The 17,258-nt window shown below is 40.7% G+C and overlaps 1 protein-coding gene across 1 annotated transcript in view; it reads left to right on the forward strand.

The window, feature by feature from the left end:
- TMEM241 (transmembrane protein 241) overlaps positions 1 to 17,258 on the forward strand; it is a 64,752-nt gene that overhangs the window by 14,715 nt on the left and 32,779 nt on the right. Inside the window, exons 5-10 of the mRNA XM_009285677.2 lie at positions 2,337 to 2,414; positions 3,824 to 3,849; positions 5,296 to 5,347; positions 6,672 to 6,720; positions 8,747 to 8,792; positions 9,809 to 9,844. Coding sequence (XP_009283952.1) covers positions 2,337 to 2,414; positions 3,824 to 3,849; positions 5,296 to 5,347; positions 6,672 to 6,720; positions 8,747 to 8,792; positions 9,809 to 9,844 — 287 coding nt within the window. The remainder of the gene's footprint in view (positions 1 to 2,336; positions 2,415 to 3,823; positions 3,850 to 5,295; positions 5,348 to 6,671; positions 6,721 to 8,746; positions 8,793 to 9,808; positions 9,845 to 17,258) is intronic.

Below are 17,258 nucleotides of genomic sequence, written 5' to 3' on the forward strand. Positions count from 1 at the left end.
ATGACGTCACATGGTATGGCATGTCCCTTTGGCCAGTTTGGCTGTGCCCCCTCCCAGCTTCTTGTGCACCTCCAGCCTTCTCAGTCGGTAGAGCATGGGAAGCTGAGAAGTCCTTGGCTAGTGTAAGCATTACCTAGCAACAACTAAAACATGGGTGCGTTATCAACTTTGTTCTCATCCTAAATCCAAAACACTGTACCAGCTACTAGGAAGGAAATTAACTCTATCCCTGCCGAAACCAGGACAATATGTTACCTTGTTTCCCTCCTGTCCCTGCTCTGGTCATTCAAGAGTGAGATGCGCTGGAGTGGCAGAGGGGCTGTGAATGGTTTTGGTTTGTATCCCAAACCTTTGTTAAGGAGCATCTCCCATTTCTGAGTGGCTTTTTGTTGTACATGAATGGGGATTTAGCGGCCTAATTCCGTGGCCATTTTAGGAGGAAAGACAAAAGGCCAAGTAGCCTTAGGCCATAGTTACTATGTAGTGCCTTGCACTGGGGCTAAATTCGATCCTACATAGAAGCTTTACTTACAATAATTTTGCGTACAACAATTTTATGACACAGTGAGAAGGAAAATGCACTCTCCCAGACTCGTACCTGAATGGGCTCACCTCAGCAGTGTATTTGAATTAAGTGGGTTTATTCCTAAAGCAGAAATTACGTGCACTTTTTTGATCGAAGCCAGGGAGACCCACTTTCAAACACTCCTGTATACTGGCAGGGCTACAATCTTAATCTCTGTTTGTGCCTCTCCCTAGAGGTGCTGGCAGTCTCCCCTGCCCAGGAGTTCAGGGCTGGAACTGGAGGAGGGCTGCTTAGCTCTGGACTGTGGTGCATTAACAAAAGTATGCAGAACTGCGAGGGGAGGTTTGTACAGAGTCTATTCACCCTGCTTGCCCAACCAGTAAACCTTTCTTTTCGTAAGCATTAAGCCCACTCACAAATTTAAGAAATACTCGCATCAAAGACAATAGACATATGGAGAAGGTTAAGTGGGCTAGGCAAACTGGAGCCATTGTTGGCTCCAGAACACATTTGGAAGAGCCAAAAGCAGGGGGGAGGAAAGAAAAACCCAATAAATTGGCTTCACAAAAGGAAGAATGTAAATTCTGCTGTCAGAATTTCCTTGTGTATGGTTATTTCTTGTATTTCCTATTATTGTGTCAGGCTCGGGATGCTTATGTTAGATACTTCTGGTTTTATGTTCTCAGTTGTCCAGCAACAGGGTTGAGAATTGGTTTTCAGAATCGGTGAAGCTGGGGCAGACAACTTCATGCCAGTTGTGTTTGTGTGATTTTCATTCCTTGATAATTTAGAGGTGTTAAAAGTTATCTTGGTGTAACTGTTGTGTTTATGGATCCACCCAAGTTGTCATTATGACTTAAAATGTTTAATTAGCGATGCTTATCCAGCTTTATGGGAATGAAAAGAAAAATCCAGAAAATACAGCTTTCTGAATACAAAGTCAAATTTAAGAGTTATTTGCTGCTTCTATCACCTGATACTTAAAAGACATGGACATCACTGAGAAATTAACTCATTCTCTACTCCTGTGATTTAAATACTATACACAAGTGGGGAAATACTGCTTCCTAAAACTGCCTTAGTCTTTAGATTATCTTAATCAGAGCAGAGAATTGGTTCTGTTTCAACTGTCTGAGAGACCATGGATCTGATTTGGATGAAGTATTAGGAACCACTAATTCTGGTTGGGTTTGCCTGGGGCAATGAGTGTTTGATTCATTATTGTTATCATTGGGGTTTGTTTCTTAATGATTTCATGTTGGGATGGTGTCCAGATACATCAGTGGGCATAATTTCAACATCACTTGTGTATGAACTATTACATTTCTACCCTAATTTCGGGCAGCTCTTCCTAGCAGTAACTGAAAGCAATCACCTAAAATCATCTTGCCCGTAATTCTGTTCCTAGGAGTCACACTGTATTCTTAGTACCAGTAGACAGAGATGGGAAAACTAATGAGAACTGTTTGCTGTGGAGGCTGCAGATATTTGAACAGAGAGGCAAAACTAGAGGCAGAAACCTGGAGCAAACCTCACTGAGGTAGCTGTGTACAAACAAACCGACCGAGCACTCGAAAGTGGGAGAAGCAGCAAGCAGGGTCTGCATTTAAAGATGCCTGTGCCATGTAATGGTGATTGGAATGGGTCTAAGTCCCTTTTAGGAGATGTGGCATGGGTTTACAGCTTAAAAACCAAAACAAAACCCAAAACCACAAACATGTGGGACAGCTGTCCCTAAGAGGAGTGCCCCTTCCTATGTGTGTGACTGTTTTGGGTTGATTTGGGTGTTTTTGTTCTTTCCCAATGACAGCCAATTCCGATGTTCCTCACCGTGCACAACGCAGCAGAAGTTATAACCTGTGGGTTCCAGAAGTTTGTGCAGAAAGAGGTAATTGATCTATTAATTGATATATTCAAGGTACCTCCTGTGATATAATTGCCTTATAACAAGACACCTAATGTCTTTTAATACAGGCATTAGTGCCATGTGCTTTTCTAGTCTCGCTGTGATAGCTAGTCATTAATGAGACCCAGAGAGAGCTTTGCTGTTGACAAGTATCTATACTGGTGTTTTCTTTTCCCCTTTAGTTGATGAAACACTGCAAATACGTATCGACAGTTTGATCTGCATTTTTAAGACTGGCTTGGTCCTGCTTGTTTTTTCCTTTGGAAAATTAATATTGCCTCTCTCTCATGCCCCACATAAGAATCTCATTGTCTGAGCTGAGAGGGAGGAGGACTGGGTCCTTAGATGTAACCAGTATAATATATCTAGTATTTGATCTATTGTATGATTATAGATAGATCACATCTCCACATGAAATGCAGGAAAAAAAGTGTATTTTTGGATTTGTTTTGAATGCTTGAGAATCTGTCCCGAGACCTATTAAAGTCAGGAGAGTAATTCCTGCTCCCTTTAGTAAGAGCTAGGTTTGTTTCTCACAAATTGCATTGGGGAGCCTTCTTTTTAGGCTATGAAATGCTTTTCTAGTTGACTAGAGAGCTGCTGTTTGAGGTAACGCTGGGAAATCATTCATCACAAAGTCATTTCTACAGTGGCCCCTGGCTTGCTGTGGAAGGGTTCTTCCATTCATTACCTCTGTTGTGTATACAGAAGACAAATAAATGGCCTGTGTTTGCTACTCCTAACAAACTGAAGAGGTCACTAAGGTTGCGCCGAAGGGACATAGCAGTGTGTACCACAGCATGTCCCTGTGGCATTGTCCTCTGATTAGTGTCCCTGTCAAAGTGTTTCATATTTTCCTTCTAGCTCACATGTTTATGTCTCCTCTCTTGGAAAACAAAAGCACTATGGACAAGGATAATGCAAAGACAGGTCTTGCTGGGAAGGTTCTGGAGAATAGTTTTGGACCGAAGGATTGGGAAACTCTCAGGAGTTTAGACAAAGACTGATTTGGCTGGGGTAGTACCTAATTAATTAAGAATACTCAATATTTGAGTACATACAATACATAGTTTTGGTATAGTTCAAGTTAAATCTGAGGACCAGGTATAAAGTTCATGTCTGGTTTTAAGTTTACCTGCTGGTAAGTAATCTGAAAATATAAATCAAGTTGGAGTAGGCTAATCTGTAGTCCTGGTTCTTTTTTTCAAATTAAATTTGCTAAGCAGCGCTCAAACATAACGGGCTGTTGAGTGTTGCTCACTGGATTTTTAATGTGTTTGGTGCAGTAAGATCGGCTGTCGTCACTTTCCTGTTTTTGGAAGGAGAAAGCACTATTTCACCATTTTTATTTTTAAATTTTAATTTTTGTAATCATACTTTCTTTTTTACAGCAGACCTCTCATCTGAAAGTCTGTAGGTAAGCTTTTAAAACTGCTCAGATTCAGATTCAGACTTGTTTTGGCTCCAGCTTCTGTATTTGCTTCAGATAATGGCACACCAAAACAATGAAGAATGTAAGGCACATTCCCGTGGGCGGTGAGCCTCAATTGCAACATAGGAGTAATTAGATATTTTTAAAATGTATTTTCTTTTTTCTTTTTTTGACAATTGCTTAAATAGATACATTTTTTCCTCCTTACAAAAATAAAAAAGCCAGAAGGCCAGTCTTCCTGAATAACAAAGCAGTGCTTGTAAGTATGTTTTTGGAAAGGAGATAGAAATCGGGTTTGAAGTTCCAGTGGGTAATCTTAAACAGTAAGAGAAAGATAATTAATGTGATAGAAAATAGTTAAAAATGCCTTTCCCAAGAAAGAAAAGGTGAGTGATATCCAGTTCTGCTAGAATCACTCATATTAAGCTATACAACCTACCAAGCCTCGTTGGCCCTAGTTGTTTAGGCTTCAAAAAGGAGATAGAAAGGGACAAACAGAAGTCAGCCAGTCATGTATTAAAAGTTTCACTCTTCCCCCCATCCCCTTGAAGAACACATACTTGCTGTCCTCCACATTCTGTAGTCTTTGGGCTGTACTTAGAGTGGATAATGTTGGGTTATTATTTAGTGTACTTGGAGGCACCATCTTCCTGTTGTTTCCGTTACCTGACTTACTGCGGCCTTGTTTTCACCACTGGATTATTGTCAAGGATACCAGTTTTTTTATCATCTTTATTCTGTCTTTTCCTATGCCCCTAGAGAGCAGGAAAATAAGCTGCAAAAGCAAACGTTTGTTATTATTAATAGTGACAGTCCGCAGAAATTCCACATCAGTGTATTCAGTGTAGCCGGTAGAAACACTGGCTCAGCCACAGGTTAAGAATTTATTTAGTCCAAGTCAGTGGACTAGGGGAGGACTTGTGCTGTCCTTAAGCCATTTCTAGCGTAATACCACTCACTCCCACTTTGCTCTGTGTTCTGGAGTTACACCATAACTTTTAATGGAGTCACCTCTGCTGGAATTGTTGTAAAAGGCAATTCACCTTAATGAAATAACTTTTTGGTAGCCATTCACAGCCAGAAATGGGTTGATTTTGGCTTTCTGAAGCAGCCTAGGGAAGTGGCAGTGCAGGGAAGAAGCAGCAGATGGCAAGTGAAGAAAATTATTTGCTACCAAAAAACTTGTTTTCATCACTGCTGAGATGTTTTGTGCTGCATCTCTTCTCATACAACTTTGCTGTGTATGAGTTATGAAGAATGCATGATGTAAAACTTAATTTTGGTGGCAGAAATTACTTTTTAAATGTGGAATAAAAATTAAACAAATGAAATGTCAGTGTAAAATTGAATGGAATTGCCTATACTTTGCTGAGAGGACATACCCAGGTTATGAGCTTTTGGTCTTGTTTGTTTTTTTCCTCTTTTCCACAGTGTGCTGTTCCTCCTGGTAGCAGCAGTGTGCCTTCCTTTCTGTGACACACAGGTGAGCTCTGCTTTGTAAAGCAGCTGTAGTTAGACCTTGATGTTTGACATCTTGTTAGCATATGAGGGTTGCAGCTTTTACTTGTAAGCTAGGGTGGGATTCCTGTGAAGGAATTGTAAATGTTGCCTATTGCTGTGTTGTAGTCTTGCTGGTTTTAATGTGTTTGCATCATGGTAAAACCTCTGAGCCAGTGCAGACATGCAGCTCTTTGGTGAAGCTGGTGGCTGGGGAAACCATAGTTTAACTTGATATAGGGCTTAGAGCAAATCACTTAGGTTTGAATTAATTGCATGTACTTTCAGGAGGTTCCTAAATTAGCTTTGTAATCACTCTACATGCTTTCTGTAGCTACTGGAGAAAGAAAGTGCCTCCAGAGAGTAGCTCAGTCCAGCAAAGATCTATTCCTTGGAGGTGCTTTTCTCTTTTGGAGACTTAGGAAGGCTGCTTCCTTGTTTTTAGATACTTTAGTTAATGTCTGAAGCCAGGTGGGATGAATCTAGGAACTTGTCTGGATGCACCTGATCGAATGTAACCATCAGAAGCGTTGCACCTGTGCTAGCTCCCTTCATAGTCCATGGTGCAGAGCAGGAAATTCTGGCATATAATTCATCTCCCCTGAGAGCATACATCTAAAATGTGCCAGGTGAATTCCTCTCAAAAATGTTTATTTTTCCCCGTCGATCGTGAAGAGAGCCTACCTTGCTCAGAGGCAGATGTCTGTTTAAAGCACTCTCTTGAATACTCTGTGGTTAAGAGCAGGAATCTGGCGTATAATTCATCTCCCCTGAAAGCAGACATCTAAAATGTGCCAGGTGAATTCCTCTCAAAAATGTTTATTTTTTCCCCGTCGATCGTGAAGAGAGCCTACCTTGCTCAGAGGCAGATGTCTGTTTAAAGCACTCTCTTGAATACTCTGTGGTTAGTGAGAGGCTTGGGGAGAGAGACTGCTTAGCTGCTGCAGGGGCTGAGAGGGGAAAGGAGACAAGACAAAAACCTTAGTGATGTTCCTCTGATCCTCTTGCCCCTCCCTGACTGCCAATACAAGACTAAACAGACTGGGGCCCATATTCTCAGATGGTTTAAAATGATGTACATATCTGAAAGAAATAGAGCTATCCTTGCTAAGACTCCTGAGAGCCTGGGTAACTGGCATATGCCAGGTCTCTAAGCGGGACAGGAAAAGCTTTAGTCTTCCTAGTCTTCTCTTTCCTCGTAGCATAGCTCCCGCTCGCTGTACTTGCTTTGTGAAGCTCACTGCAGGGAACTAGCGATACGTATGTTTACGTGAATGTGCATTTATTTATGCAGATGTTCTTTATTGCAGTTTGATCCAAACGGTTATTTATGGGCTCTAATTCACTTGATCTGTGTTGGTAAGTCATTTTCTTTTGGAAAAAGAATTAAGAAAAGTAAATGTGTTGGAGAAGCAAATCAGCTTTATTATGAAGTTACTGATATTTAAGGCTCTTGATGTAAGAAACACTTGGAAAGAATGAAGAAGCTCAGTAAAGATAAGAAAATGCATTCCTTTTATACCTTCTACGTTGGAAACAACAACAGAATAAACTAGATGTTGTAGTCAGTTAACAGTGGATGAGAAAACGTACGTACGATTTTAATCAGCACTAAGCTTTTCTGGGAGTTTTTGATGGTTGCCTACTAAGAGACACTTCTTCCTGAGGGGAGAAGAAACATGAAGAAAACCAACCAATAGCTTGTAGTTGGACCTTTATTGCACACACTGATTTTATTTAAAAACTGACAAAAATATTCTAAAATATCATGGAATATGCTCCCAGAGGAAGGGTGTTGAAATGTTGGGGGGTTTTATGCAATCATACGCATTTTTAAAAAAACTTAACAATGAGTTGCATAACCTGTCAGGTTTTCTTTTGTCTTTTTCAGACTAAACATTGATTCTGATAAATAATAATTCTTCCCTGAAAAGCTAGAAACAGTCAGACCCAGAAAATCTGAAGAAAACAAGAGTAGTAATTTTTAACTAGGAGATTTGTGTCTTTTGGAGCTTTAGGCTGTATAATAAGGGTCTTGTATTTGGTTCTTAGCTGTCCTATAGACTTAGCGAGTGACTCATTCATATGTTAAGTCTTGTCTGCACATTAGGGATGATTCCTTCTTTATTTTGTCTATTCATACTGTAAAATTTTCAGGGCAGAGGTTATGTGTTTATATGTATTTGTGTCTAGGGAGGTCTAGAGATCCCACTGGAAAATGTTGTTGACATACAAATATGAAATAATATATTTTTTTTTTCCTTTAGGAAATGTTATATGGTAAACATTTGCTCATTTAGATAGAACAAAAAGCTAAGGATTTTTCACTTCAAATACTTGTTTGCTGTAACGAGTGATGTTACTGCTTTCTCAAAGCCGAGAGTTCTCATTTGTAAAGCACTGCTAGGCCACAGAGGTGGAAAGCTGCTTAGAGAGTCTTCAGGAGACCTCTTCTTTGTGCTTGAAAGGTGTAGGAAGTGCCAACGTGATGTTTATGCTCAAAATATAGCTTCTTTCCATTTCTCTTGGTTTTGAGAGAAAGTTGTTGATAGGACTGTTGGGGTATTTTTGTGTAATTAGATTTCCTATCAACTAACATGGAATAAAGATGCTACAAGAAAGGGTAAACAGATGAACTAGTTTATCACACAGTTAATCAAGACAGAGCATTAGAGAAAGGATATGTGTTCTACCCTTCAGCTTGGTTAATGGAGGCAGAATTGAGGACATCTATTACATAGTGTTCTACTGGATTTGCTTTTCATGTTCTGGTTTTCTTTGTGGATAAAAAAAAAACAACCCAGAAAACCTTGAAGAAAGGGTCTGAAAAAATAGAGCTTGAAGCTGTATTGTTCCTTCCTTGAGTGCTTAAAGCTTTTTCCAGAATAGAAATGGGAGCTAACCAAGAGGTGGGTAGGTCAAGAATGTAAAGAAGCTGGAGACCCTAGAGCTGAGAGAACTCTAAACATGAAAGATGGCTCAGAGCCAACAGCTGTAGGGGTCTACATAGATGAACACATCATAGAAGTTACCCCAAAAATGGGGTGGGCTGAAGAACCCATTCTATGACGCTTTTCTGTATGTATTTACACACACATGTACACACACACACTCCTTTGTAGTTGCCATGAGCTAGGCGTTGTCTCTTCTTCAGAAGGACTAGCAGAAACACATAGCATGACCGTACTCTGAGCTGATAACGCTTTGAAAACCATTAATTTGAAGCGATAGGTTCATTTTACTCATGGTTTAGGCATCCTTTGTGCCGTGTTGCTAAACTGTAATTCAGAGGGGTTCCATGTCTGCCGGTACCAGGGCCAAACAAGCTGTTGTTTGTCAGAATGATTGCATGTTATGGCAATTACGCATGTCATTTCAATTACAGGGGCTTACAAAGTGTTTCACAAGTTATGGAAACCTAGCTCTTTAAGGTAATGTGTTTTCATATTCTTTTAAAAAGAAAGAGATTGCTATCAAAGAGGGTTAGACTATGTAGCAGTCAGGTAAACCGTAGGGATCTCTGCGTTATCAGTGTGAGCTGGGCCACTCCTGGTCAATCATTAATGACTTCTCTTGCAAGAGGAGTCTTATTTATTGTTGTTAACAATAGCATGTGGTTATTGATAGTTATACTGCTAACTTGAACACTGAATTGGTTTTGAACAGTGTATTATCAAAGGATGATGACTCAGTCCTGGAAAAAGAACCCCTAATATTGACACAGGCATTAAGAGGAAGTGTTAGTTTGTGTTAGCCTTGAAAGCTGCACGGTTTGAATCTGTCAGTATCTCCCTTTGCGACACAGTCTCAAAAGCGTTTAGCAGCTGGTGACTTGCCACAGGACTGGAATGGCTGAGTACCTTAAAAACCTTGAAACCTTGCACTAATCCCATGTGCATGTTAGAACTTCAGCCAGACAATAGTTGTTTTGAAAGCAGGTGGCGTTACATATTCAATGTAATACAGTGTCTGTGATCTGCAGCTGTCTGTGTGGATGGGGATGGATATGTTGCCACTGCATATTATGTATATGTACATACTACATGTGTGTGTAGGATATGGATAAGCTCATTTCTTTCAAAACCATTTTCCATCTCTGTTTAAAGAGTCTAAATTTTAGTCAGTCTCACTTTATCTTCACTTTAAATGAGACTCCCACTGACATAGTAACAACAGAATTAATGTGCAAATGATGTGTAAATTAATATGCTGATTATATATTGATAATGTTATAATATTGATAGATTATGGTTATAATGTATATAATTAAAATGTTAGCGTTACCTAATTATAACATTGTGTCATATATTATATAATATTAATAAATTATATAATATAATATTATGTAATATTATAGTGTTATAATACTACTTAATATACTGATCTCTTATACCAAATGAAATGCATTACTAAAAGAACACCTTTTTTTCTTTCCCTCCTCTCCCAGTGATCTGGACCAACAGTACATCAACTATGTATTCAGGTAAAATGAATAAGCCTTTGATACACCATAGCTGGTTTTATGTGGTATATGTTTTCATTTTCAACCATGGCTTGTTTAGGAAACTCATAGCTACCACTACTTAAATATATTTATTTAACAGGACATTCACTGAAAGAACAGTGCTAAGCTGAACGACTTAGCAGCTGAATTTTTTTGGCTCTGGTTATAGGTGGACATGCCAATATACACCTGGGGAGGTAACGAGGTGTTAATTATGAATTTTTTAATCACCATGTGCACAAGTGATCTATCATTTCCAGAAATAATATTTACAGAGTAACTCCCTGGCAATACCCCACTTCAGAAAATAAAACTTGTACAAAATTGCCAGAAGGGGATGTAGTGGTTACAAAAGCATGATGTGCAAAGAACATGAGCAGTAACTGATTGTTCAAAGTGCCGTTAGTGGGATTGAGTAATTCAGACTTTCTTGTTTTTCTGATTTGGAGATATAAAAGTGGCTTGTTATTTTGTAGTTAGTGAAAGAGCCTGAGTCACTGACCAGACTCCCCTGCATTTTTTTTATTTAAAAAAAAAAAAAAGTCAGTCCTTTCCTCAAAGAGCCATATAAGCCAGAACATTCGGTGTGCATGGCTCCCATTAGATTTTTGTGAGGCTTGATTTGAAGTAAGGCGTATAGAGACTTCACTAGATTCTCCCCCATCCATAATCACATCTTGTATATGTTGACCTCTTTTCTTGGAACGGTAGCTAAAGTTGTATGGGAACACTATGGAGTACGGATACTAAGTTCTAAGAAAGGATGGTCAAAAGGAATGAAAGAGAGAGCAGAAGTTAGGAATAAGCATAACAAAAGTGAAGCTGTGCTTGTCCATTTGATTAGGTGGATGTGTGCTCTTCTCTGACTACATTAAAGATCCTTGATAGGAACACATCAGGGACACCAGTGGAGGACAGTTACTTCACTTCAGTTCCCATTTATCTTGTGAGCATCAACAACACGATAATACTGTGTATCTCTTTCTATCTTAGTTCAATCAAATCTCCTATTTCCATAGATAAGTAATGCAGGCCTTTGATTTTGTGTTTGTATGATTCCAGTGTCTATTCACCAGGGTCCCATGTGTTGACAATATCTGAATATCAGTTTGCTTGAAGTAGGCTCTTGTTTAAGTCAGTTGTTGTTTTCCATCTACTATGAAGTGCAAAGCAAATCAGTTTTACTCAAAGAAGGTAGCTGTGTTTATTGAAAGTGTTTTGAAGAATTAGTCATGGAACTTGTAAATATGCTGCTGCGTGCAGAAATAACTCATCAAGTCTTGAATGAGCTGTAGCTATTTGTCTGTGTTGAAGAGAGAATCATGAAACAAGCAGTAAAATAAATTGATTTTTCATTTGGCACCTGCCTGACTATGGCTCTCAGTTGTCATTTTAGTTGAAAACTGCATCTGGGCCAGAACCTTTAAATTCAGATTTTGGCTGAAGGTCTTAATTTTGCAGCTTTGATTGAAAAGTCAGGGCTGGGTTCCTGCTGTGTTAGTTGATGGTATCCTTTGAAGTCTGTGAAGTTGTCTCCACCAGAGAGCAGGAGTTCCACATTACATGGAAAGTATGATTATTGATTTAGAGGCTTTTGAAAGGGAGAAACTTCTCATTAAGGAACTGTGGGGTGCAGTGGTATGTATTTTAAAAATGTTATTTTTAAAAACAAGACAAAAAAACCAACAATGGAATTGTGCAAATTGGAAGATGGCTTTTTTTAGCATCTGCTTAAAAGTAAAAATGGGTTATCAAAGCTTGCAAAGATTTTCACCATTAAGGGGCTTAAAGGTCAGTGTAGCTTGCAAGATGATTGTGCAGAGCAATTGCTGGAAAACAGGTGGCTTAGAGGAGGTAGAAGACTGGATGCTTATTTGTTTGGCTTGGGTCTGGATATCTATATGTCTATGTATCTACGTATGTATGTGTATATATATATTTCTATGTGTTAGAGAAGCTCGCAATCCATAGCATTTGGACCTCATCTTGTCTAGGGAAAACAAACAGTACCATGGGCAGTGGGATAAGTAACACCTGATTTCTTTTAGAGTTTTGTTTTGTTATAATAACGGATGCTGTTAGAAAGGGTGTGAAATTTGGCGGAAGCTCTCTCCTTGTTTGTGACCTCCATGGCGTGCCACTGCCATGAAAGTCCTCCAGCATCTAACGGGGCTGAAATCTTTCTGCTACAGAAGGCACTGGCAGGGTTTGTCTCTTTGTGAGACCTCTGCACATGTAGTTATCTTGGAGATGACTGCCACTTCCCAAATTTGGATGAAGCTGGTCAGCGTGTTTGAGAGCTATGTAGAGCTATGTATGTGTGAGTACACACAGCTTTATTGCACAAGCTTAATTTCTGTAGAAAACAGTCAAAAGTATTTTTAAATCACATTGAGTAGAGGGCATTTTACTGTGAACGCTCTCTGAATGAGCGCTAACTCCTCACGGGCAGTCCTGGGTCAGAATTACTGTAAACGTGTGCTTATCTCTGTCAGAGGGTGCCCAGCACTAAATTTTGTGATTTAGCAGGCGTTAAGGTATATGCTACTTCCTCTGCTCAGGGCTTCTCGAGGACTGTTTCGGCCATGACAGGATCCCAGTTCCACCTCCAGAACAGGACAGTCTAATATGTACCGGTGGTCTTGTCTGTACAAGCATGATTCTATGATTCTGTGATTTATGAAGGAACTTGCTAGTGTGGTATCAGTGCAACTTTTTCCTCTTAGCACTATTATCAATAGGCCTTTATAGCTCCTTATTTCTAACCTAGATCAGGCAGCTGACATGCGGCTGTGCAGGGAAAAGAAAGCAGCTGTGTGGGCACAGCTAGATAGTATTTAGAATCGTAGAATCATTTAGGTTGGAAAAGACCCTTAAGATTGAGTCCAACCATAAACCTAACACTGCCAAGTCCACCACTCAACCATGTCCCTAAGCACCACATCTATACATCTTTTAAATACCTTCAGGGATGGTGACTCAACCACTTCCCTGGACAGCTTGTTGCTGTGCTTGATAACCCTTTTGGTGAAGAAATTTTTCCTAATATATAGGAAAATATATAGGTTTGTTACGATAAGAGGCAGTTCAAAGCATTTCTGTTCGGTACAAAAGCACAGTTGTACTCTGCGTGTAGAGACTGCCTGGATAGAGCAGATTAAGAGTTCTGCTCCAAGCTACCGGATGTTAGAATGTACCAATATGTTAGATTAAAAAAATACTTATTTAGATTAAAAAGAAACATTAACCGTATTGGCTCTTGTTGGACACTTCCAGAGGTGCAACTGAAATTAAAAAAGTCTCCTAACATATGCTGTCCCTACATGCCATGCACTGTTTCTTGTTTTAAAACCTGGAACAGTTTGGGAGGGGAGAACGTCTTAAGCAAACGTACATGAACGGGAACTTTCCAGAACCAAACAGATCTGAGGAAATATTTGCTGATGTTGAAAATGTGGCGTTCTTCTCACTTCATCACTTACAGCATGATTATTCAATGGCTTTTAAAAAAGGAGCCAGACCAGGAACAAGTGTAGGAGGGAAAGCAGAGCTGTGCTATGCGGAGAAGGGAGCGGTGATGTTGCTTCTCAGTGCCCAACCCCGTCCTGTTCTTCCATCTCCCTTGTGTTTTAAGCATGTGGGGCAGGGAGGGGGAGGAAGAGAAGAGGGGAAATGTACTTCCAAGAACCTCCCTCTAATTCTCCAGTCTTGTTCCCACCACTGTTTTTTTACTGCAGTATTGTATTTCCCTGCACTCTGACTTCTGTGTTAGTGTTCTACTTCCTAGTTGTTTTTCCATCTTGCATTTTCTTTTATTCCTTTCCAGTCCCCCACCTTTTATCAAGGAGGGAGCCAGATTTCTGCCCCCCCAGTTAGCTGGCAAGGGGTAGCGTGAGGGGGACGGGTAGTAATGTCTACCTGGCATGTTGAGGGATACATAATGTGTCTTAGAAGTGGGTCACGGCTCATTTTGGGCTTTCTCCTATGCTGAGGCAGGTAGATACGTTACTTCTTGTGGAGAACCTGGAAGAAAATTTCAGTACCTCCTAGTATCTGTCACTGGCTGATAATTGTTCACAAAGGCATGCCAGATAGCCTAGCAGTCACTGGTGAGGAGAGAACAAAGACTTATAGCAGTAGAGTTTCAAATGGTGAATAAATGGCACTGACAAAGGTGTGAGGTAAAGGCTCTACTCTATGCAGCTAAACTACATCTGGCTTCTGGAAGAGCTGCTAATCTGTCACTTTTGTGAATTAGAAAAGCTGCAGTAGATTTTCTGCAATAGGGAAGGGCAGCTTTGCACGCATAAATTGCTGTTCTTGCTGACAAAACCTCTTTTTAGCCAGAAAGAAAACCACGGGTGACCCAGCCCTCAGTATTGAATACAGGGGAAAAAGAGAGGAGCAGAGAAATCCAGCACGGGGATTTTGTTTTTGCTGCAGCCTGATGTCCAGGCTGTCCTGCTGGAAACCTCTGAATCCCTAATCTGGTTTTACAAAATCATGGTGTCTTTTCTACTGATGTTCTCTTCAGAGCAGAGTTACAGTACAGCTTTAGTGCCATCTAACCCATTTGCCTTAACCTGCCCCACGCTTCACAAAGAAGGTTTTGTTTTTCTCCAATGTTTTCTTTGGATTGAGGCCTGGGATGTCTGGTAGGGTTATCAATTCGTCTTGGTTGCAGAAGGAAGTTTCTCTCTGAGCATTTCCCAATCTCACTGGTTTTTTGTTTAAAAATTAATAATGCAAAAAGCAAAAGTGGAGAAACACGGCTTAGTCATAATTCTCATCACTGTTGATACAGTTTCACTAGGAAAATATATAGGTTTGTTACGATAAGAGGCAGTTCAAAGCATTTCTGTTCGGTACAAAAGCACAGTTGTACTCTGCGTGTAGAGACTGCCTGGATAGAGCAGATTAAGAGTTCTGCTCCAAGCTACCGGATGTTAGAATGTACCAATATGTTAGATTAAAAAAATACTTATTTAGATTAAAAAGAAACATTAACCGTATTGGCTCTTGTTGGACACTTCCAGAGGTGCAACTGAAATTAAAAAAGTCTCCTAACATATGCTGTCCCTACATGCCATGCACTGTTTCTTGTTTTAAAACCTGGAACAGTTTGGGAGGGGAGAACGTCTTAAGCAAACGTACATGAACGGGAACTTTCCAGAACCAAACAGATCTGAGGAAATATTTGCTGATGTTGAAAATGTGGCGTTCTTCTCACTTCATCACTTACAGCATGATTATTCAATGGCTTTTAAAAAAGGAGCCAGACCAGGAACAAGTGTAGGAGGGAAAGCAGAGCTGTGCTATGCGGAGAAGGGAGCGGTGATGTTGCTTCTCAGTGCCCAACCCCGTCCTGTTCTTCCATCTCCCTTGTGTTTTAAGCATGTGGGGCAGGGAGGGGGAGGAAGAGAAGAGGGGAAATGTACTTCCAAGAACCTCCCTCTAATTCTCCAGTCTTGTTCCCACCACTGTTTTTTTACTGCAGTATTGTATTTCCCTGCACTCTGACTTCTGTGTTAGTGTTCTACTTCCTAGTTGTTTTTCCATCTTGCATTTTCTTTTATTCCTTTCCAGTCCCCCACCTTTTATCAAGGAGGGAGCCAGATTTCTGCCCCCCCAGTTAGCTGGCAAGGGGTAGCGTGAGGGGGACGGGTAGTAATGTCTACCTGGCATGTTGAGGGATACATAATGTGTCTTAGAAGTGGGTCACGGCTCATTTTGGGCTTTCTCCTATGCTGAGGCAGGTAGATACGTTACTTCTTGTGGAGAACCTGGAAGAAAATTTCAGTACCTCCTAGTATCTGTCACTGGCTGATAATTGTTCACAAAGGCATGCCAGATAGCCTAGCAGTCACTGGTGAGGAGAGAACAAAGACTTATAGCAGTAGAGTTTCAAATGGTGAATAAATGGCACTGACAAAGGTGTGAGGTAAAGGCTCTACTCTATGCAGCTAAACTACATCTGGCTTCTGGAAGAGCTGCTAATCTGTCACTTTTGTGAATTAGAAAAGCTGCAGTAGATTTTCTGCAATAGGGAAGGGCAGCTTTGCACGCATAAATTGCTGTTCTTGCTGACAAAACCTCTTTTTAGCCAGAAAGAAAACCACGGGTGACCCAGCCCTCAGTATTGAATACAGGGGAAAAAGAGAGGAGCAGAGAAATCCAGCACGGGGATTTTGTTTTTGCTGCAGCCTGATGTCCAGGCTGTCCTGCTGGAAACCTCTGAATCCCTAATCTGGTTTTACAAAATCATGGTGTCTTTTCTACTGATGTTCTCTTCAGAGCAGAGTTACAGTACAGCTTTAGTGCCATCTAACCCATTTGCCTTAACCTGCCCCACGCTTCACAAAGAAGGTTTTGTTTTTCTCCAATGTTTTCTTTGGATTGAGGCCTGGGATGTCTGGTAGGGTTATCAATTCGTCTTGGTTGCAGAAGGAAGTTTCTCTCTGAGCATTTCCCAATCTCACTGGTTTTTTGTTTAAAAATTAATAATGCAAAAAGCAAAAGTGGAGAAACACGGCTTAGTCATAATTCTCATCACTGTTGATACAGTTTCACTTGCCCTGCCAGTCTCCTGTTTTCTCTGTTATTCAGTCAAAAGCAATAGGCCTTTGCTTCCTTTTCTCTCTTTACCAGGAAACTGAGGAATTGGGCCTGTTTATTGTGAATTCCTCTTGGTGTCCCATGCGGGGAGAGCGCGCGTGTGTGGGGAGGAGGGGCAGGGGGGAATTACCTACCGTAAGTGATCTGCTTTGCCTTGTTTAATATCTTTGTGACAACCACATGTATAAATGTTGACAAAGTGAACATACTGTACCAGCTGATGCCTTTCAAAGACATTGTATAAAATGTTAAGCCTAAAATACCCACCTGCCTGTCACTCATGAACTGTTTCCTCCTTCAGCCCATTGTCTTCCACAGCTGATTTCAGTGACAGACTTCCCCCTGAGGCTTCCTTGGCCACGGGATTTCCATGCTCTTTGCAGTTCCTTTTGCTACCGGTGTCTGTGAATGACGCTGGGTTTCACCAAAGCATACCAAGGGCAGGCCACCAAGTGCAGTAGCCTGATCATGTAGAGAACTGGGACCAGCTGAGAGCGAGCAGGCTTGGAAACGGTAGCTGTGTTAGCACTGGAAAAGGGAGTTGGCCTGGCGTAAGCAGGACGCTGATGATACTGTACTGCTGCAGGTACTGGAGGTAGCTCATTTACAGTGACTTCAGTTTTCTAGCCATAACCTTGTGTGTTGGGAACCACTTCCAGCACTTTCTCTGCCTTAACCTTTCATTGTGCATTCCTCCGCTGGCTGCGTTGGCACTTTACTGCCATTACCGGTCCTAGTGAACTGTAAGAATCACTGGTAATTAGCCGGGGGAAATGGC

Source organism: Aptenodytes forsteri, unplaced genomic scaffold (genome assembly GCF_000699145.1).
Source record: "Aptenodytes forsteri isolate BGI_AS27 unplaced genomic scaffold, ASM69914v1 Scaffold23, whole genome shotgun sequence".
Classification (NCBI taxonomy): Eukaryota; Metazoa; Chordata; class Aves; order Sphenisciformes; family Spheniscidae; genus Aptenodytes; species Aptenodytes forsteri.